We start from the raw sequence: 23,467 nt of genomic DNA, 5'->3' as shown, positions 1-23,467 counted from the left end.
TGAGCAGGTTCACCCTGAGCACAGGTGACAGACGTGGTCAACTGAGTCAGACGAGCTCTGGCGTCACCACTTTGGCTTCTCGAGCTTTTTTATGTTCAGTTTAATTGTTGGGAAGGTTTTGTTGTAGTTACAGTAACAGAACATGTTCTCATCAACTCGATTAATATTATTTCCACCTGTCTGCTCCACTCTGTGTGTGAGGGGGGGCACTGACATTCAGACTGACTGCAGGGAAAGAAAAGGCGTGACCAATAAGAGCAGCAGTTTGTTATGAGATGCTGTGCGGGCGGCGAGTTTAAAAATACGTTTTGGAAGAGTGTTTTGATAATCAGTGTAAGGACGTCTCAGAGCAGCACTTTGGATCAGCTGTGGTCCGCCGCACTCTGGGAGCAGAGTCCATCCTTGAAGCAGTTCAGGTGTTGCTGGAAACTCGAACAAACAGAAACTGTCCCCTCGTCCCATTCGACACCCACATTTTTGACCTGCATGCTACTCGTTATAGAACCCGAGAGTTCAAAGGTCACAGAAGTTTCAGAGGAAAGAGACAGAACAGGAAATAAGACAAAGATGAAGAAGCAGCAGTGGCAGATTCATCATGGTGGGACACTTCAGTGAGCAGCGAGGAGACATGATGTGTTCTCCACTAATCCTCAGCTGTGAGTAACGAGCATGTTCAGACTGTTGGTGATCAGTTAGGCTGTAATTACTGCATAAACTCAGAGACACAAACAAAGTGTCCTCAAAAACATCGATGCTGCTTCTCATGTTCTTTACCATGGAAACCTGCAGCATCGCAGCCAGCAAGCATTCACAGGACATCTGTGATTATTGATTATTGATGGAAAAACATTTGCTATAACTGAAGAGTGTAAAACAGGAGCAGGCTCGCTCTGAATACGCTGGATATGAGAGAGCGTGGGAGAGGAGAGAAACAGAGTGGGAGGAAGAACGAGGTGAAGTGGGAGGAAGAGGAGTGAAGGACAGTTTGCTGAAGTGGTCAAACTGTGCTGCTGAATACGCTGGTGGCAGCGATGATTCAGAGAGAGTTACGAGGCTTCTCTGAATCAGCAGCTCCGATCGAGCTGATGCTGAGCTCCTCCGGTGTTTCCTCACAGGGCGCTGATTACCTAAACCGTTAGCTGTTAGCTGTTAGCTGTCATGTCGCTCTGTGGGGGTTCGGTGCTGCTCGATTCATGTGCTTCTGCTTCTGCTCTTACTAATGTTTTACATTTAATTTAAGAAGATTACAGTTTCATAAACTGAATGAAGACACAACCCTTCTTGTTAAGTCACCCCCTGTAGACTATTATAAAACTGTATATAATGCCTGTGGAAACTCTAATAGAAGTATCACTCCTTCCTTCCCGGAATCAGGAAGATTTAATGAGCTCGACTTGTTTTTGCACTCGCAGATTTTTAATAACCAGATAAAATCATAATAAACTTGTATTCCGTTTTTAGAGAATTTTAAGAGCTTTTAGGAGGCAAACTCTAATGAAATATATTTACAAATTCTTAATCAAAGTTTAAATAAAATTTAAATAAAAAGTCACAACATGAAACGGAGGAGATGGATGGAGGTGGGTTGCAAAGTGGTTTGCAGATGCAGAATAACTACAGTCAGGCTAAAGCAGCTAACATGCTACAAGGCTGATATGATATTATCTGATCTGTGGCTGAGCATGATTTATTAAAAAACATCTGATACCATATTTATCCTTTTATATTGTATTTGGGCCATTGATCAGTAAATATTTAAAACATGGCAACAGTCAACTTTGGTTCAATGATTGATTAACAATCAGAAAATGATCACTGAGTGATTTTACAGCTGGTTCAGGACACTGAGAGGTCAAATAAACACTCAGCTTAACTTGTTTTTGTGTATTTTTCACTTTGTGTTTCTCAGTTTTGGTGTTTTGTTCCTGCAGAGTTTAAGTCTGAAGTTTCGTTAGAGATCTTAGTCTGACTCCTGGTAGTCTGGCCGCTGTCTGTGATTCAGTTCTCTGTGTGCTCCTTTTTTCACGCCGTGTTTCGGTTTCTAACACTCGCTGCACATCACGTTACAAAAGCAGCTCCGCGAGTCATCAGTGTGACACAGCTGTGACAGGCTGACAGGCACCAGCTTTAATTCCCTTTCTTTTAATATCAAAACGTATCCTCACTCTAATCTGGGTGCAAACCTTTCAAAACTGAGACCTTCTCACTGTAACTGCTTTTGTCACATGTTGTGGTTAACTGGTGCCGTTACAGGAAATATCAGCATTCAGAAAGCTGTTGATGTGTCTCAGTTATCCACGATCCAACGTGCAGGTGAAAGGGCAGATTCAGCCCAAACTCAGGCACGAGGAGCACAAGCAACACTGAAGGAGAGACAATAGGAAAGAGCAGCTTATTCATACACACTGATTGAGAAATGAGTCACAGGTGGAGCTGATAATGGGGGAGGGGGGCAGGAAGTACAAACACTCTGAGGCACATGAGACGCCGAACCTTCAAAGTGAAACAGGAAGGAGAAAAGCAAACACCAAACATGGAGGCAGAGACAGGAGAACTAGACACACAATGGAGTACAAAAACACAACAAGGACCGTGACATAACCAACATGATTTTATACCTAACCAGCTAACCAGCAAGCTAAACCAGGATATCGTACCACCTCTGGCATGTCCCCCTTCCAGCCTCCTGATATGGACTTTGTAGGGCACTGAAACTGGAACCATGTGGTCCATCGAGGTCCCGACACCACTAAGAACGAAGGGAGCGCGACCACATATCCAACAAAGTTCTCGGAGAGCCGGAGTCTGTCCCAGCTGACTTTAGGCTCGAGATCGCGTCTGTGTTGTTTTGTTGTTTTTGGATTTCTTTGATTATTTCTTGTACCAATTTTTGTGCTCTTAGAAATCTTCTGGACATTTCTGGACCAAATTTAATTCATTTCTTCAGTGTTTCATTGGAAAAATTCATAGTAACTGAGTTTTTTAAAATTTTCTAGCTTGTGACCCATTTTTTTTTGATCCCTTCAATTTATTGTAAGACGTTTGGGAACCAATCAACATTTTTCATATAGTCACAGTCCAGTTTCTGATGTGTGTTAATGTTAATACTGTAAAATGAGGGATAATAGTGGCAAAGAAAACCTTGAAAATGAAGCGAAGCCAAAAGGAAGAGGGGTCAACAATCGAATGACCTTCAGGGCGAAATTCGATGGTTGAAAGTGTCCGAGGAAAAAGCTGTCACACAGAGGGAAGTGCAGGAGTGGGAAATCTCTGTTTGTTGGTGACTTTTTCCAATGAAACGTTTCATATTCTGTCCATGAGAGCAGGTTTGAGCTTCAGAGGCAGTTTGGGATTTTAAACCTCTGCATTTCCTTTGTGAAACTTAAAGATCACAGAGGGTTTCTCTTTGTGGGCTAAACAGCAGTTAGACTAAAAATATATCCTCAAAGGTTGTTGGAGGTGGAGTGTGGGAGTGTGTGCCGCCTCCGTCTCCCATCCACTCTCCTCATGCTGGAGTTACTGAGATCCATTGTCCTTCTGTGTGTTCTGCAGACAAAAGCTTTAAATCCAGACTCAGATACAGAGAAATGAATAAAGGGTATTAATAAGACACAGAAAGGTCGAGTGAGATAACTTTACGACCTCTTAATGGCTCATTGTTTCTGCTAATGTCACCGTGCTGCTGGGTCATTAACTCATTGAGGTGACTCGTAGTGTTCAGAGGGCTCTGACATTTTTCAGCCTGCTGCCTTTATTATTAAAGCAGGATGAACATTTGGATTAAAAATGGTTCCTCGCAGTGAGCGAGACAAAGACGTGAGTGCTTACAGCTGCAGGCCGAATCCAGCAGAAACAAACAGCTCCGAGAGGAAACGCATCATTAAAGCGTCTCAGCGTTTTTCTGCTGCTTCTAAGAACTCAAATATTTATTAGTGGGAATCTCCTGTTTCAACAGCATCACTGTTTGATGAGACAGATTTCTGATTTACAGTGAAGCAGCATTTCGTTTTATCCAGGTAACTTCAGGGTTAACTCGCGGTTTGCTGGTGGTTCGCTTCTTAGCGGGGTACATCGCCATGGTAACTTAGGTTAGGTTCCGCCTGCTGACCAATCAGTTGTCCAGAAAACAGCGTCATCATTCCTGGAAGATCCCTCGGACCTCTGCGGTGAGAGGAGGAGGGTCTACAGCAGGCCTATTCAATGACTTTTTCTTCTGGGCCAGATTTGAAAATTTTGAGATGCCACTGGGCCGAAGACCCCTACTTATATTATTTCTTGAGATTTAACTCTAAATATGCTAACACCTGAACTAAGTCATAAAAATAAATAAAGGAATTCACAATAAAGGCTTTATACTGCATCATTTATTGATGAGCAAAATAAATCAAGTGCATTGCAAATTTTAACATTTGGTCCAAACCTTGACCAGAATATTTTTTAACAAGGCATCTATTCACCACACATATGTTAAATAAAAAAAAATGTAATAATAACAACAACTTTTTGCAACAGTAAAGTCTTCTATAACATTTTAGATGTATTTACAAAAGTGCATTTGTTGAACTAGAAAGACCAACTGATACAGTGCATTAAATATTTCAACAAAAGAAACTGCACCAAGTGAACACTTAATAACTGTAAAATTAAAATTATTCAAAGTAATGCTGACTTAATGAGTTCAGTCTTAGAGTTCGGTCTTTGGGGTAAAACAAACAGATTTATCAGTCCAAGCAGGGTTAAAACGGTGATTTTCATTGTCAATTTTACGTTTTTGACCTGTCAGTGATATATTTTGGCGGTTGTCGCACTTGGAGAGTATTCTGGGCTGGCGTTGCTAGTGGTGTGTTCAAGTACAAGAGGAAGGGCGGGAACTTTTAAAACTGTCACAGCAAATATGATTTAAATGCATTTTTGCAGCTTACGTTGGGTCAGTCAGGGGGTGGGCCAGTCAAAGGGGGTTCGCGGGCCGGATGTGGCCCCCGGCCGCTAATTGAATAGCCCTGGTCTACAGTCTCCCTGATGAGCATCAACACAGAATCCCAACCTGTCGATCTGCCGCCTAGTCACGCTTTTCCTCTCACAGGCCTGAAATATACACCAGTGCTGAAGTTGCAGTACCTTGCAGTACCAGCAGGGTGCGATATTTAATTTCCAGTGAGCGACTTTCTACCACCTTTCTGCTGATTTTCAGCCACTTAAACGACACATCATGAATATTGTTTAACAACAAAGACGACACAGTAGGTGTACAGAGTCCATCTTTACATACATATCAGACATCTATGGCTTTAAATATCACACCCTGCTGGCAGTTCCAGTAACTGCAGCTTCGGCTGCGTCTCCGTGTCATGTCTAGGACACGGAAAACGTGACATCCACAGGATTTCCTGGAGTGGAAACACGTTTTGCTGTGATGAGTCTCTTACACTGCTGGAATTGCAGCTACAGGACACACACCAAGAACACCTCTCTGTGCGCTGAATCACCATAATTAATCACAGTGTTGCATTTTACTGGTATCATTTTTAGGTTTTTATAGATTTTTGATCACCGTTTGAGGTCTCTGGAGTAGGGGGCACTCACAGGGATCATTTTCTGTGGAAAGATTGGTGAGATGCTGCTAACACCACGATGTGAACACACGGGGGAAACTCAGAGTTAACTTAGCGAGCTGATAACCAGCTTCATGTGACCGTTGGTCCTGATTGATGGTGTTGGGGTAAAAGGATCCAGATGAGATACCCCAGGTACGCTGAGCTCACTTCGAGCTGCTGCACCTCATACTCTGCTGACACTGGGTATGAGGTGTTTGTGCTGATGAGCTGAGCGTGGGCTCCAAAGGTCTTTGTTCCACAAGTTCAGATGCAACTTTGTAGACCTCAGCTGTGCTGCTGTGATCTGCCTTTCCAAACAGCCACACTTGTTCAGTCGTGAACTTTGACCTTTAGCATGTTAAATGAGGCCTGTACAGTCTGAGATGGAGCTCTTTGGTTTTCTGCAGTTTCTCAGAGGACTGTGTGGTCTGACTTTGGAGGCTGGGACGTCCACTCCTGGGAACAGAATATTTTCCACTTGTGAATAACTCAGATTTCTCAGATTAGAATGACTTCACCTTGTTTGGAGATGAACTCTTGACCTCCCACAGACTGATGAGCAGCAGGAGTTGCTTCAGTGCTGATGTTGTTCAGGTGTGTGTTACACACACCTTTTTCTTCCTGATATTTCTCACATGTTTGAATAGTTTTCATACGTCACCCTGTCCTCTGTCCCGTTTCAGACATTACCCCAAGACGTCGTTCACCATCGTGGCCGACACTCCAGAGAACCTGAGACTGAGACAGCAGAGCGAGCTGCAGAGCCAGGTAAACACACACACACACACACACACACACACACACACACACACACACAGAGCAGGCTTCAGGTGTGCAGTGTGATGCAGGGGGGCAGCCATCATCTCTGACCTGCTTTGATGATGATGATGGTGCCATGTTGTGTTTTCCTTTAGAAGTCGGCAGGTTTGTTTTCCCTGCAGCTCTGATTCAGACTCACGTAGCTCGAAGCTGAGATCAGAGAGCTGACGTATACAAATGGACCAACAGAAGGTCCATATCTCCATCACGTTGTGTTCAGTCAGTTTAGACTTCAGTTCACCTAAATCCTGTGATCCACATTTTCTTTACCTATTTTCTGGAAATGGGTCTAAATTTGTTCTATATTTGGATTGAAACTTGGCAGCTGATTGATACAGATCGCCCCGTTTACCCAGATCCACTTCAGCCATCAAGTAAAGAAACACAATCAGTTTTTCAGCAGAGGCTGAGATGCTGAGACTCCACCAATGAGCGCTGCACAGTTTGGTGTTGAATGAGAGACTCAGCCTGAATGGCAGATCCTCGTAGAGTAGGTCGCACTCTTTTTAAGCTTCTCTCTGGCTCACATCTCCTCCCCTGTGGCAGGACAGGGAGACAAAAACAAACGCTCAGGTGTGCTGACGGCTCCGCACCTGAGGGCGAGATGAGTCACTGACACAAACTGATGCAATGTGAGAGAATCTATCTGTGCCATATGTCCTCATCCTGTGTGGTGTGTGTGTGTGTGTGTGTTGTGTGTGTGTGTGTGTGTGTGTGTGTGTGTGTGTCAGCCCAGCAGACTGCAGCACAAAAGGACAGATGTCCACTCAGCAGTCTGCTGAAGGGGGCATGCTGTTTGGCATGCTCGTGTGTGTGCGTGTGTGTGTGTGTGTGTGTGTGTCCACCCACCGTTTGGCATTTGCAGATTTATAGATTTGTGTGTTGTGTCCGTCTCCTGCTGCTGTCTTTGTTTCTTCGCTCGTTTTCGGCCCCATTCGTTGGTCGTACCAAATTTTCTGCATGTTTGATTTTAATGTTAATGCAAAATTCTGACGACGTGCAACATGTGAGAAAAGATGGTATCATTTTCCTCTGTAACTGCTGAAATATAATGAAGAGGAGTCCATGTAGCAGAGAGCCAGTTTCTCCCACACACGTGAAAGGGCTGCATCCTGCACCCTTTCATAATAAAAGTCCTTGATGTTCACATCGATGGACTGAATGTGGACACAGCAGCCTGAACCTGCAGCAAAAGATGAGCTCATAGCATAAATCCATAAACACAGGTGAGCACATATGTTAGCAGATGCTGACAAAGGGCACTTTATTAGGTACACCTGTATCATTGCTCCTTAACACAAATATCTAATCAGCCAATCACTCGGCAGCAACTCGGTGCATTTATGCTGAAGTTCAAACGGAGCACAGCTGAGGTATGCAGAAGAGCTTCTCTGAATGCACAACACAGAGTTAAAGCAGCACTGAAGGGTCCAGCCCAGTACAGCAAGGTGTACCTAATAAACTGGCTGGTGATGTATACACACAGAGAGCTGTTAGACAACAGGAGACAGGTGAGGAAGGTGGCACAGGTGAGAAGAGTCGCGATATGATTTTATTATAAGTTTGATATGATGCTGGTTACCTCTGATCCAGCCTCCAGCTGCTGGAGGCTTCGAACAACAGCCAAGACGATGTCACTCTAACCGAAGCGTTTGTCTGTATGCAGCATTCAGAAACCACTACAGCTAGAGACAAAGTGGGCATTTCAAAATAAAGCACTTCCTGTGCGCACTCTCCAGGGGAGTGCTGAATCCTTACCATTACAGCTGTTTAGGTCTAAACACTACAGCATGTTTCAGTCTTCCTTCTATAACACACACACACACACACACCGCATCACTTAAACATCATCTTGACTCTTTGTCAAAAGGCCGTTTTTTATTTCTGCTCAGTCCTTTGTGATGAAGCAGACACAGACCCTCCTCATCCTCTCCCAGCCCGCTCGCCTGCTCTCTCTGGAGGTGATGTTTATATGAGCACTGAAGCTGACACGTTCTCCTCCAGGATGCTGATCGTAACAGACAGCAGCATGTGTAGCATCAGTGTGCATACATTACCCACAGTGGGAACCCCCCATATGCTCAGCACTGACCTGGTTGTGTAATGCACAGAGAGGATGTGACATGATCATGTGACCTGGTGTCTGTCTCCAGCATGTGGATCACCTGCAGGAAAATCAAATTATCAAAATTAATGTTTAGGCTGTTTTTTCCCTGAAAATCACAAAACAAATGTTTTTGCATTTCAAACTAAAATAATTTAGTTTCCATTAAAAGTTACTGTGAGATAATATCAGTCACACAGCTCTTATCTGAGAGGGTTTCATCCTTCAGATGGAAATGCCTTCAGAATGAAGGGAGCTGCAGTGACCAAGTGATCATTCATCAAAACCTGAACAGCTTCATAAATCATCTCACAAACAGTCCTGAGGACTGAATAATCAGGCACCATCTTATCTCAAAGACCTCATAGTACCATATCACCCCAACAGAGCACTTCGCTCTCAGACTGCTGGCTTACTTGTGGTTCCTAGGATACTTAAGAGTAGAATGGGAGGCAGAGCCTTCAGCTTTCAGGCGCCTCTTCTGTGGAACCAGCTTCCAGCTTGGATTCAGGAGACAGACACCCTCTCTATTTTTAAGATTAGGCTTAAAACTTTCCTTTATGATCAAGCTTATAGTTAGGGCTGGATCAGGTGACCCTGAACCCTCCCTTAGTTATGCTGCTGTGGTTCTGGTTCTCATCACCATGTGCTGCTCATTGGGGTTCTTCTTGTGATAGTTTAGGGTCTTTATTTTCATCTAAAGCAACTTTATGTGACTGTTGTTATGAACTGACAGTATGTCAGTATCATTTTAAATTGACCCCCCCCCCCCCTCCCCCTCACCGGACTGATATCAGACACAGAGGACTGTGTTTGACTATTTCTGTACTTTTACAAAACCAATGAAGTGACTGTGACGTATGAAACAGTTCCACTCCGGTCCAGAAGGAGGCGGTAAAAACAGACGAGTCTCCATATTATCAAAGTCGACTCATGAGATCACTGAGTCATAACCACCAACTCCAAATAACAGATTGCCGCTGTGACATCACACAGGCGGAGGTGAGAAACCTTAAAGTGAGGAAAAAGTTTAGATTTAATAGATTTCTGTCCAACACTGAGAGCACACACACACACACACACACACACACACACCCTTTATTACAAAGACTGCAGGTTTATGTTGATTAAGTCCTTTTACATTTTATGGTCATAACTGGGAGACAGGCGGCAGTAATGAAGGTAAAAAGACTGAATCAGACCGGCTGCATTAACACGCTCAACCAATCAAGAAATGGTCAGCCAGCCAAGCTCCACCCCCCAATTCTTCTTTCCTCCAGTTTGTTGAGTATGTGTGTGTGTGTGTGTGTGGTGTGTGTGTGTGTGAGTGTGTGTGTGTGGGTGGAGGGGGGGTAGCTCATTAGCTTGTCATGTTAGCTCTGCAGGGAGCCTTGCACTGATGAATGGGGATTAAATCTGCTTTGTAATGAGAATGGGAGCAATCACTGTGGGAGCAGAATAACACTATGAGTCATGTTCCTGCATTTTATAGCCTCATGTAACTCAGTCTGAGGGCTAATGGACTGTTACTGATGACTGATGACGTTGGAGCGAGTGTTTCCTCTGAAGGTCGAGCAGGACCACAGCCCCTCACCTGTCTGTGGGCTTTAAATCAGCCACGCTGCCTGGATCTGGATACCCTGACTCACTCTACAGATCTGGGACCAGAACCGGTCTGTGTTCATTGAGAAATGTGACAGTGTGGTCAGTGTGTGCTAAAATGGTGAGATAATCGTAAATACATCTGCAACCACGTCCCAAAAAATGATAACGTCAGTAAAAAGAAAGTCTAAAGATTTAAACAGTCTGAGGATAACAGAGACAACATGAGGAAAGATCATCCTAAAAAATATCTGCTCATACCAGAAGCTCTGAGTCAGGTTCATGTTCCCCGCAGAGCTGCAGCACCTCTGCTGTTAGCGACGCTCTGGAAGTGTTTGGATTTTAAACCTGCAGGGGGCGCAGTTTGGTATCTGTGCTGTTGGAATATGTGTGGGTTGTCTCTGCGGAATAAACGAGCCTTTTCCAGAAAAAGATGTTTTCTGGATGGCAGCGTATGTTTCTCCGAAACCTGCACAGACGTACACGCCGTGTGCACTAATCCACCCTCGCACCACAAGATCGATTCCCACCTCTCTGTATCCCGAGGATGTCCTCGACTTCCAAACAGAGCCTTAGCTTTGAGCGTTGTTCCTTCTCTGGGTTCTCTGACTCTTAACGATAACCATGAAATCTTACACTGAGAAACTGATGAACATTAGAACGTGCTGTGGTCTCGGAGTCTTTGGGGCCTTTTTTTACCTCATCAAGTCTTTAAACGATGTCACAAGCATCAGATTTCAGATGAGATGTATGTTGTTGTAAAACAGGCCGATCTCAGAGCTCTGTGATGTAATAAAGTGTCTCTGTGCTGTTTTCAGGTAAAATCAGTGTTATTTCTCCTCCTCTCAGTGGAGGGTTTGGCTTTAGAAGAGGTCCATGATGAGAAGCTTTTTGGATCCACAGCATGTGGGCTCGTTTGCAGCCATTATGGCTCAATCTTTAATTTTGTGTCATCCACAGCTTTCTGTCAACACAAGGCAGCTTTAAAGAAGTTTTCCTCAGCCGCAGCCCGACTCTTAGTGAGCAAATACCCATCAATCAGACAGGTGAACATTATTATAAGTATACCTGAGGGCTTGAAATAACTTCCAGATCATTAGCCACGCTGTCTCTGTGGGGCTCTGCGAGCAGTGAAAATCAGCTTCCAGAGACAGAAATAAAAACCTCCTTTCTTGTCTTATCCTGCAGGTCGCTGTTCCACATGTACGCAGAGCAATTACAGAATATTTAAGTTCTTTTCACGCTGTGTGAAGCTGATTGTAGCCGCGGCCTGTTTGAGCAGCAAGTGGTGTAATTATTTCTCCTGTGTGGGCGCGTTTAAAGGTGAAACCCACCTTCAGGTATCATCGTACATCACCGTGGTTCTGCCGCTTTCCCGAGACTGTAGCTGAATTATGTAGTTAATTTAGTTCGTCGTGACTGCAGCCTCTCACCTCTGTAGTGTTCGGCTTTTCTCCCGTAGGAAACCAGACAGCTGCACCTCTGACTGCAGAGCAGCAGCTCGAGATATCGCACACGTCTCTCAGTTTTGGAGACTTCTGTAAGTACACGTCTGTGTACTCCTGTACTCGGTGCAGTGAGTGAAAGGTCTTTGACAGGCGAGTTGTGCGCGTATTGGAAACAAAGTCAGTCGGTTTTCTGGACAGATTTCTGCTTCGATGTTTAAAATGAGCTGTGTTGTTGACAGCAGCTCTGGGTGCTGGTGGAGCTGAAAGCCTGAAAACAAGCTTTAAACATTTTCATGTTTTCTTTTTAACGTCAAACTCATCAGTAACATGAACGTTATGTTTGCTAACAGAGCTGAATGAGACGTCGGCAGACTCAGGAGCTTAGAGGTGGAAGTTCACTGACGACTTTAGCTGCTGATTGGAATTTTATTTATCCATAAAAATCATGAGGGTGTTGTGAGTGTGTGGAGGTGATCATAATGAAGTCACTGATCCTTGTTTTTCGGGGAAAGCAGGGTTAACATGTCCCGCAAAAATGAGTGAAAATGGTTCATCCCTGCAGCGATCATGTGACCGTGTCTCTGACCTCTGAACTCTATCCTGATGTAATCCTGCTGCCTGAAAACTGTTTGGTGATCGAGGACGAGAACCGCAGAGCACCTGGGTCCTCGCTGTCATGCGGCCGTACCTGTCGGTGTGAACACACCTGAAAACAGCAGGTGTGAGTGTGGAAGCTCTCGCTGCTGTTTGACAGACGAGCAACACACGAACTAAATTTAGCACCCAAACTGCTGCAGCACTGAAAGGTGGATTCAAAGGTGAAGCGTTTGTTTCCCTCTGCTCCTCCTGCAGGTGAAGTATAAGAAGGATTTTGAGGAGAGCAAAGGTCGAGGGTTCAGCATGGTGTCCGACACGCCGGAGATGCAGAGACTCAGACGGACTCAGGAGCAGATCAGCAACGTATGAACGCACACACAGATCCACACTGAGCTCCTCTGTATGAGAGTGTGTGTTTGTGAATATGTGAGGGTGCACTTTGGTCAGTGAGCACATACACACACACACACACACACACACACACACACACACGCGCGCACACACACACACACCTCTACATCATTGAGCCCAGCAGCGTCGCTGACGTCAGCCGTTTGAAGAGGAGCTTCTTCTACAATCATTACTGTAAGTGAACGACTTCCTGTTCATTGTGGGCAGAGTGGGTTAGTGTGACAGGCAGCAGAGGAGGAGGAGGAGGAGGTTTGTGGAGGAAGAGGAGGCTCCAACAATGCAAAAGTATTAAATTCAGCCGCAGAGTTTTACTGCAGGTCCATTCAGAGTGTAATAACTGAGCAATAACACCAGGGTCTGCAGACCAGCTAAAAAACTGACAGAAGTTTGTTGTAAATAAATTTTCACCTCAAAAACCTTTAAAATCTGAATTTAGTGCCAAAGATTGAATATTGAGTAATAATATATTATATTATAATATTTACAGTAAAGAGTGAACGATTCCTGCAAACAGGGCGCAGCAGTGATGATGTTAGAACATCATTCAGTTATTTAATATCAACAATTAATCTGTGATTTTGTCTTTTTGTGGTGTGTTTGTGTGAGTGTGTGTTTGTGTGTGTGTATACAGATGCCCCACAGATGTGTCCTGATGACTGAGCCACACTCAGCAGATGAAGGTTTGCTCCTCCTCCTCCTCATGCTCGTCTCTCGGGTTTTAATTGGTCGTTTTACTCGTGCGTTTAAAAACAGCGACAGTGTCCCAGTGAACTGAGGTCAGAGATCACTCCTGTGTGTGACCCTGTGACCTTTCTGAAGCAGTCAGTTTATTACTGCAGGGCGTGCTCCTCCTCCACTGTGTCACATCCTGTCATCAAAATATTTCTGAATACAAACAATTAAAAAACAGGATTATTATAGAATCACTGCATAAACTACAAATATGAGCTGTGACTGCAGCAAACTGCTGGCTGATGACAGATTCATACCAGCCAAATCTGAAGGTTCGTCCTTCTTGGTGCTGCAGTGAAGGTGGGAATGTTTGAGTTTCATGTAACTGGAGCAAACTGGGAATCAGGAAAACTTGAAGCTCTGTGAATTTGGTTTTTGGGGTTTTCTTAATACATTCTTTGATTTATTGGAGCTGAACTGTATTTTTCATGTTTTATGCTGGAAATTAATCAGAGGTTGTGTGATCAATGAATGTGTGAATGTGTTTTTGTTTTCCCCTGTTTGGAACGCCCACATGGAAAAACCGGTGATTCCACATTTAACACGATTAAATAAGTTCAGTCTGATTTTCTGACCTATTTCCATCCATAACAGCTGACTGAGAGCAGAGGGTTTGATCCACGAGGCGGCTGCTGGGAAACTGTACAAGGAAAAAGCATCCAGATCTGTGAGGTTCCTGCATGATATCCTCTGCAGCTCTGACTGCAGCCTTCACTCTGAGTGAAAACACGTTTTAGTGTTTTCTTCTGATCGTGTGCTGCACAAAGAAAGATGCTCAGACCAGTTTAACCAGTTCATCCATCCAGTTTCTCAACCCGTCATTTTATGTGTTTTTTTTATGGATGTTAGAGACTGCGCACACACACACACACACACACACAGTGGTCAGTGTGAGCATCTATCAGACGCAGATGCACTGAAACAATTAAGTGTTTGTTTCCCTTCTTCAGTTTTCCCGGCCCAGCCCCCCCCACGGTGTACCTGACCGAGTGATCGCATCATTCCGCTGCGTTAATATGCCACAAACTCTCGCTCCTCATTTGCTCTGCTTTAAATAGGACGCGCACACACACACACACACACACACACACTGGCTCGTCCTCTCTCTAGAATGGTGTGACATTTAACAGCCCCCACATCTTTAATTTTAATACTTGGCTCTTTTCAAGGTTGACCCGGCGAGAGAAGGATGAGGGGGATGAGTGGGAGGAAGAAGAGGCGGACTGAGACGGAGAGTGGTTGGCAGGTTTCTCTTTGAATATGATGAGTTGTATATTATTTATTATTAAGATGCTGCTCCTCGTACACGCTGATGGCTTCGCAGGCCGGCGTCCGTCCTTGAGCCTCATTTCTTTGCTGTGGGAATCAGAAGGAGTGTTTAAAACTGGGGCCTTTTTATCTTCCTCACGTTGATGGCTTCAGTCTGCCTCCTGAAATGTCTCATGCCGTCTTTCCTTCACAGCTGGGGATTAAAATTCCTTCCTTCCCTCAGATTTCATTACTGCTGCCACCTCTAGGAGAGTAATTATCCTGGAAGGCGGTGCCAGCATCTGTTTGAAATTCACCCACAGTGATGGAGATCCTGTCACTCAGCTCAAACTTTGATCCACTCTGTAACTCATGCACAGCGCCCCCCTGTGGTGTCTGGCAGCAGCGCGTTAGCAGGAGATCCCGCATGTCCTAAAAGTAGGAGCTGTGCATCAGGCTTGCTTCATCACGGCCCTCCACCCTGTCAGCAGGTCACAACTCCACCCTGCCCGGCCATTTTTAGAGACGCTCCAGTTCGTCTGTCACACCTCTCGTATCCAGCAAGCATCCCTGCAGCAGAGACCATCAGGTTCTACTTAAACACTGCTCTCCTGGCAGTAACATAACTATATTTAATATAACAATGGATGATAAGAAGACCAGGGTAATAAAAGTGCACCTCCTCACACACTGAGTGGAGGAGTGAAAAGGTGGAGGCAGCACAGAGAGAGCATTAATGTTGGATTTTTTCAGCCACTGCTGCAGATGCCTGATCTCCACCACGCTGGATCAGCAGATCTCTGTAGGCTCTGGTGGGGAATCTGCAAGTTTCAGAGATATCAGGAGGCACCAGTCTGTGCCGTGACCTGGGAACTGGGAACCATGAGGGTGACACTGGCCCATGTCCCAGCAGAGTTGGTGCAGCAGCAGACTGACACCAGTAGCAGGGCTGTAGTGAAATGCAGAGTCACAGCTTCCCCTTCATGAGCACCTTCAGCTGAATAAGACCAGTTTAACAATCATATTTATTCATGAAGAGTTAAAGGACTGGGAGACATCACTCTCAGGTTCTCTGCATGCAGGAGAGCCTTAACGAGCCGGGGTTGGAGCTTCCTCTGCTGTTTTCTGTTTGCTTCTGTTACGTGATGTCATCTTCGCATCACAGCGTGCAGGACGTGCTTCAGTTTCAAAGCCTCTGAGATAGTTTCTGATGATCATCTCTGACTCCTGAGCGAGTGGAAAAGCCTGAAGAGTGTTATTTCTGCTGAGCCGCGGCTGGTTCACATCAGGACGAGATCACAGGGATTTCTCCCAGGAAAAGCTTCGTGTTTCACAATTCATTAACGAGATCTGAGGAAGGAGAGAGCGTGAGCTCCTGGTCACTGAGGCGGCTGTCTTTTCTTTTTTACCACCTATAAAAACTCCAGACTTTTTCCCGACGCAGCCAATCCCCGCAGACTCGTGTTTACTGTGATTCTGGGTGAGACTGTGGTGGCTGCAGGCCCACACTCAGCCAGGACTCAGCTGTTTCTTAGGCCACTAAACTGCTGATGTGTTTAAAGACCTCGTTTATTATTTGACCCCTGAAAAAGTGAGATTCAGTCTGTGAGGGCCGGTGAGCAGGAACATCACATAGAAGGCTAAATGTTGTACTAAAGACGATGGTAGCTGCAGTTATGAAAGCACGCTGGCCTCTATCACAAGCATCTGCCTGCCAACATTATGCAGTTGTCATGGTAACTGATGCGTTTGTATTTTTTTACATTTACAGTTAAACTGTCATGTTGTTACTGGGATAAATAAATCCATCTCATCCTGATTGTTAACACTGGTCCAGAGTTGTGGTACTCACAGTGAACAAAATGTCTTCATTATCTTAATTAGCATAAATATATAAATAAATAACAGATTGTGGCTGCGGAGCTCAAAAACTGCAGTTCCTCCAGTAACCACCCGAGGGTGGATCCAATACTGAGTCGATCCTCAGACTCCTTAAATGCCCAACAGGAAACTGTTACTAAAAAAAAACTGATTTCTGCCGATAGTTTCCCACATTATAACAGCCGTACGGTGATTCTTCTTTAACTCACTGATTTTGATTATGTTAGTGGTTTATAATCAGGGGTGCTCGTTAGTGATTTACGGATGGAGCTGCCAATCAGTGCTTCAAATTAGCAGCTCCTCATCTGAAGCACTGCCTTTGTGTTACTGGATTTTGATACATTTATATGATAAATGAAATGACTTCCTGTGCTCCAGTTAAGTATCATTTTAATATCTTAGAGACACAAATCTCTTTCACATTGGGTCAAGAAGGGCGTCCAGTATAAGTGATACCGGATTCAGTGATCGGGATGGAGAGTGTTTTGGCAGTGTGCTGTCAGTGACATCATCACTGTGGGCAGTTTTGACTGCTCTGCAGAGCCCTCCAGTCTCACACTGCAGTCTGAGGTGTTTGTACCAGCTGGTGATGTAACAGGAGTTTGAACCCACATTTTTTCCATATCAGGACAGCCTAAAAATCTCCCAGAATGCCCAAAGTTAGCTTTCACTTAAATATTGGAGCTCATTATTTTTTCACATATACTATTATTTACAATAATGCTTTCATTTGTTATTTGGTGTCAGATAGTTTCTGTGGCTGCTTCAGTGTTCAGTGTGTTGAGCTGTGCGGTCTTTGTGGCAGCAGATGGTCGTTCAGATCCGCCGCAGTTGGTCTTTATAAGGTCGACGTCCTGTTTACCTCATCGGCCATCTGACACCAGATCCTGGCTCCAGACCACCTGCTGTCTCCGACTCTCATACTGGAAAATCATCCAGACTGGACGATGCTGGGATAAGAGTTCCTGTGCAACACCGAGGAGTCGATTTAAAGTATAATCTGTAACAGATATACCAAACTTAGAACTGCTGCAACTCTGATCATCACAGTGTACTGTGGAGCACTTCCTTTTTGTGTTGCTTGGTAACATTAACATTAACACCACCTGACGGCCCCTCTCACCAGGACAAGTTCAGGATCAGAAATCAAGGATGAACTGCAGCTTTGATGCTTGTGTTTCATTGGTTCTTTCTTTCCATCCTCGTGTCTGTTTTCTGGAGACTCTGAGCTGTCACAGAGAGGCAGACCTGCACAGGTCTCCAGGCTGTCGCAGGTCCATCAAATGTAAAAATTTAATGTCATTAAATTGTTTGACGTTGAATACCAGGTGAGGCAGGGAGGTGAGCCCCAGGTGGGCTCTGGGTGTGACCTGCTTTGGAAACAGCAGGAGGCGGGAGGCAGACCTGGGGTGGTCCACCTGTTAAATTCCAATAGTTCAGAAGGGCTAAAGCTTGCTCGATGTTCAGTATGAATGCAGGCAGTGAAGCTGGGGGCTTCAAGCAGGACGTGTCAGAAAATAAGTGGCTTCATGGTGACAGATCCTTTAACGGCACTCTAATCCCAGAAACACACACTTAGACACACATTCATGCAGCGAGTGCCCGGTCCTTGTTTCAGCACACACACCGGACCCAGAACTGACTCTGGCTGGCATGAAGGGCACCGTGCTGATAAGGTTCTGAGTAGTGGGCTAAATGTAGAAGTTAAAAATGATAAGAGGGCACAACGTGAGCCCAAGAAGACCTTCAGCTGTCACAGGAGAGGCAGTTCAGTCGCTAACAGGTTACTGAATATGTAGAGGAGCCAAACGCGACGTTACAGAGACTGAAAGGTGACCTGAGAGGAGCCGAGGAGTGAAGTGCTAGAAAAAGTGAAAACTGAGTGATCAGAGAAGGTTAATAAGTATCTACAAACCTGAGAGGCAGCGACTAACACCTTACAGAAAACCTGAAAGCAGAGGAAAACCAGGACATGGAGAATCAGCCACAGGTCGAAGGTGAGTGAAAAACAGTACAAACCGACTGAGAGTGTCAGAGGAAGTAAACAGAGGAGCCTCCAGTGTTAGGAGGTGACTGAGAGGGCGACTGTAATCCTGAGAAAAGGCCCAAATTCAACACGAGGCTGAAAGATGACCTCGATCACAGGGAGACTTTGATTGAGCTTCAGTTACTAATGGAGTTCATTGTTTCTACTTGGTTTTAGTTCCTGCTGTGTTTTCCTGCCTTTTGGAGTTAAACATGAACCTCCTTTTTTTTCCCAGAGGTGTCCACCATGGAGAGGGAGGAGGCCTCAGCTGCTCCAGGATCAGATGGAGAGACAGAAAAGGTGGTGACAGTGGAGGAAAAGGAAGAGGACCACAAAGCGAGAGCAGTAACATCAGTGAGCTCAGCTGTTTATACGACTACAGAGGGGCCGAACGCAGAGGAGGAGGAAGAAAAGGTGGAGGGGGAAGATGCTGAAGCAGAGACAGAAGGAGAAGAAGAGAATGAAGAGGAGGAGAGAATGGAGAAGGAGGATGATGAAGCAAAGGTGGAGGGAGGTGAAAGGGAGGATGATGGGAACGAGGATTCTAAAGCAAAGACGCTGCTGGGATCTTGGGAGTCAGAGGTGAGAACTTATCAAACCAGCCAGAGAACAGACGCCATTTAATGAGCTAACAAAGGAAAATAAGGAGGTGAAACTACAATTAAGCAGGAAATGAAGAGAATTTGTGCTTTAATCATTCTCAGATACTCAAAGTATGCTAAGCCTGATCCTTACACCATACTTTCATGGGTACCTCCTACTGTCCAGAACTGCATTTGTGTGTGTGGTGTGTGTGTGGGGGGGGCTGTTGTACAGCTTCTGTGATAAATCAGACGTCTTCAGACAAACCTTCAGTCTTAATGGTCTTAATGTCGGTCCAATTAACAGCCTGTGGATTCAAACGACTTCTGGTTATTTTTTTGTCTTTAGTGATTTTAACGATCGACGTCACCGACACGTACAGACACTTTGAGGATTTTTCCGTTCTTTGATGAAGTCTGCCGAGAGGCTCATTTTGTAAAGAGAAGCCCCCCCCCCAGCTCTGACTGAGTCTTTCTGTTGACCTTGGCGTGGAGCTTTGCCTGGCACTGCAGGTTTTTATAAAAGCTTAGAGAGGATTAGTTGAAACTACAAATGAAACTGTGCCATTATTAGCCTTTGATAGTGGGATTTCTTTGGCCTGAATACAGCCTGGTTAAAGAGGCGGGGATTAACTGTGCGTGAATTACGGAAGTTTCAGCTGGTTGACTCACAGCTTTCTGTCTCTCTGGGCTCTTAGTTGGGTCAGATGGATAAATTTGTTTCCCAGTATTGTCCATTAATTTCAGTCAGGAGCACTATAGTCATTTCTACCTGGCAGCCTTGCTCTGTTCTGGGCCTTCCTTTGCTGTTTTACATAAATGGGATGGATGGAGGGTTGCAAAGAGGCTTGCAGACTATAGGCAGGATAAAGCAGCTTAAATAGCACATCATATATGCATGTCTTTGTCCTGTCTCCCTCCCTGAGCCTGGTTCTGCTGGAGGTTTCTTCCTGTTCAAAGGGAGTTTTTCCTTCCCACTGTCGCCGAGTGCTGCTCATAGGGGGTCGTCTGATTGTTGGGTTTTCTCTGTATTATTGTAGGGTCTTTACCTACAACATAAAGCACCTGGAGGCGACTGTTTGTTCTGATTTGGTGCTATTTAAATAAAATGGAATTGAATAGATGAGATTTGCAAATTGGATATGCAGAAAAGATCAGCTGATTTGGCAGAATTGTGGCTGATTGTGAATTTTTTTGGCTTGTCCGAATAAACACTTTGCTCGAGTATCCGTCTGCAGCCTGATATCATGAACGAGTCGCTGAGTCCTGAAGTCATTTTGCATGTATTATTATTTTTCACTTTGTGCCCTTAATTGTGCCTGAGTCCTGTCTCTGACTCTAACCAGTTTGCATGTGTGTGACATCATAAAATCAGAAAAGGTGAAACAAAGCAAAGGTGTGATATTTGTGTGTATTTCCATGTGAGAAGCAATATAAAGATGTTTAATGGTCCTCACTCGGGCTTTCCTATTTTTATTATTAATCCCTCCACCCCTCCCCCTCCCCCCGAGGGTCCCGTTTTCTGAGTTGGGCTTCGTTGTGTTTTTGCACTTTGAAGTCAGAAATAACATAAATACTGCAGGCGTGATGTGTTATATGTCAGTTATATTTAGGTTTATATGATAACTGTTATTTAACTGTATCACCGTGTTTATTGCTGATGCATTGTTCTTTAAATAATGAAGGTCGCTCTGCCCAGACATCATGTATCATATCACAGATCCAATTTGCAAAAAAAAAAAAATAATGTGCAGTGCATTATTTTGCAACATTATTCAAAACATCCAAATTATTACACAAATGCTTCTTTTCTGCATTTTTGTGTTGGATGTCAGTAATCATGAAATAGTTTCCTCAAACGTGTCGCCTCTTGTCTCATGTTAGTGAAGCTCATGTTTCCCATAATTCTAACAGCCCTTAAATGCACAGATAATATTAGTCATACCTGGTTTCTGTTCATATATCAGTGTTGCTAAAAAAAGTCCATTCTAGTCTGATTCTCATACATGATTATTTTCAGGCCTGCGCTGATGTGAAGCCTCCGCTGCCAGACCCGGCGTTCAACAGGAGATGCAGCCTCCTCGCCAGTGATGTGAGTGCGTTCAGTGTCAGCTTTAATGTCTCTGTGCTGGTTGTCTTCAGCCATGTCTGCATCTCCATGATGCTGCACGAAATGATGGCGGTAACACGCTAACGTGAAGTAATAATTGACTTTATTTATGCCAGGTTACACTTTTAAATGAGTGTGCGTGTATATGTGTGTGTTGGTCTGTAACTCGTGAATAAACTTGTTTCTGGACGTGAACTCTTCGTTGTGTGAGACACAAATGTGTGATCCCGCGTTGCCACTGGTAACGGCCCTCGGTCTTTATTCGACACACAGATGCAGAGAGCACGCTCGCAGGAGGAAAACCGCTTTCTGACTTTTAAAGCAGCCTTTGGGAGGAAAGCGCTGAATGAGGCTGAATGTTGCTGTTGGATGTGGGAGGTGAGATATTGATTCCCTGGTGTGAGGCAAACTTGGCAGCTTGGCTGTTGGCAACAGCAGAGTGAGTCATCAGCTACAGTGGAAGCAAGTCAGCCCACTTCATGAAATCCTCCTCACTTTCATTCCTCCAGCCGCAAACGTTATTGAAGAGGTTTAAGTCAGTACCCGCTCTGCCGACCTTCTGCACAGGCTTCATACAGCTGTATGGTAGATGGTGGGAAAATGTATCTTTTTTGGTTTGTTCTCTAAATCTTGAAGCTGAGACGCAGAAATGTTCCACATTTTCAGGCAACTACTCAAAGACTCACACAGATGCTTCAGGGAACCTTAAGGTTTAATATCTTACTACTTCAACATAGAGACTAAAGGAGGCAGGAATCGAACCAGCAACCTTCCAACTGGTAGATAACCCGCTCTACCTCCTGAGCCACACCCACCCCGGCTGGGGGGTTGAGTCTCTTTTAGAGCCAGTCTCAGGTGGCCATTGGTTAACGTTGGGTAACCGCGGTAACATGGTGTAAGAGTGTTTTTTACCCTGAATCTAACCAAGTGGTTCCTGAACCTGAAGAACCGGGACCACAGGAAGGAAACATGAGTCCAAATAAATCGGCCCCAAACAGGATTCAGACTTTCAGAGTTTGTGTGATTGTGTCACTCACATCCTCACCTGCCCTCTAATGGGAGTGACTCACATTGATGATGAAGGTCAAAGTGTTTCCGCGTCCCATCAGCACAGTTTACGATTTAAGAGGACTCTGCTGAGTCTACTGTGCTGAACTCTCAGCATATTTTATTGATAACAACTATAATGATGTTCCAGAGTTTGTTAGTAAAAATCTGATTGATAAAAGTGTTGGAGAGTGAACGTGCTCGGCCTCTTGGCGTGGGGCATCCCTGAGAGTTTGAGAACCACTTTATTAAAATATGGCAGCAGGAGGTCTCTGACCGAGTGTCGTTGTGTTTATCTGTGTCCAGTCTGAAGCTGTCCTCACATGTTCTCTGGTTAGAAGCCCACGAAGCTGCATTTAGTCCATTAAGCACTGATTTCCATGATTCCTGTCACAGATTGGCTGCAGCAGATTGTATCTGTGGATTAATTCCATTTGTCTCTGCAGAAAATATGCAGTGTCACAGCAAACTGCACACTTGAAAATATATGTTGAAGTATTTGTTGAAGAGTCTGAGATCATTAACTGATAGAAATTAATCAAACTAATTTGTTTTTTGGTTGTGTGAGAAAAGTTGTGAGAGACACAACGACAACAGAAAGATCCTGTGACTGAAACCGTAGATATTTATGCATCATTTAACTTGAATATGGAAAAAGTAGCTCTGCTGGGATTCAAGGAAATGTATATGTATGTAACAGTGATGAAGTCCCACAAAATTCTGATACATCATCCAAGTATTCAGTAGTTTTTGGAGAACCCACACAGTTCTGGGAGCGCGAAGCTCCGCCCACCTGCTGCTAAAACTCTGCTAGACAGGAGAGAGGAGACGTCAGTCAGGCGGGAGCCAATCAGGAGAAAGTGTAGCAGTGATGCTTCACCTGGAGTTCATGTAATGAGGTCAGCCTGTGCTGTCATTATCCCCAGTGTAACTTACATAATGCAGTTATGTATTTCAGCCCTTGATGCTAATTAGAAGCAGCAGATACAGAAAAAAGTGACAGCCTGAATTTTGTGTAAGCCTGGAAGGAAAAAATCACAGCACAGCGTTCTCGTGGGATGGAGCTGAAGTTCAGGAGAAGTTCAGCTCAGAAAACATGTTCACTCCACGTCTCTTCCTCCCTGCAGGTCAGATATAAGGAGGACTTCGAAGGAAGATGAAGGGACAGAGTCTGTTTGTTCCCGGAGCCGAACTCATCCACGCCAAGAAACATCAGCGCTTGATATAGAGGTCTGAACACATGTGCATGGTTTGGTCTGTGAGGACT

General features: G+C 44.7%; 1 protein-coding gene and 1 long non-coding RNA gene across 2 annotated transcripts in view; both read left to right on the top strand.

The window, feature by feature from the left end:
• Window positions 1-23,467, top strand: part of nebl (nebulette) — a 112,936-nt gene that overhangs the window by 29,691 nt on the left and 59,778 nt on the right. The window contains exons 3-4 of the mRNA XM_030756249.1: window positions 6,278-6,362; window positions 12,420-12,527. Coding sequence (XP_030612109.1) covers window positions 6,278-6,362; window positions 12,420-12,527 — 193 coding nt within the window. The remainder of the gene's footprint in view (window positions 1-6,277; window positions 6,363-12,419; window positions 12,528-23,467) is intronic.
• On the top strand, window positions 18,941-23,420 carry LOC115799219 (uncharacterized). The gene is made up of 3 exons (XR_004021544.1): window positions 18,941-19,044; window positions 21,064-21,135; window positions 23,328-23,420. It is a non-coding gene; the product is annotated as an uncharacterized LOC115799219 (long non-coding RNA).

Source organism: Archocentrus centrarchus, chromosome 20 (genome assembly GCF_007364275.1).
Source record: "Archocentrus centrarchus isolate MPI-CPG fArcCen1 chromosome 20, fArcCen1, whole genome shotgun sequence".
In the NCBI taxonomy this organism is placed as follows: domain Eukaryota; kingdom Metazoa; phylum Chordata; class Actinopteri; order Cichliformes; family Cichlidae; genus Archocentrus; species Archocentrus centrarchus.
This window is presented reverse-complemented; position numbering and strand designations above follow the sequence as displayed.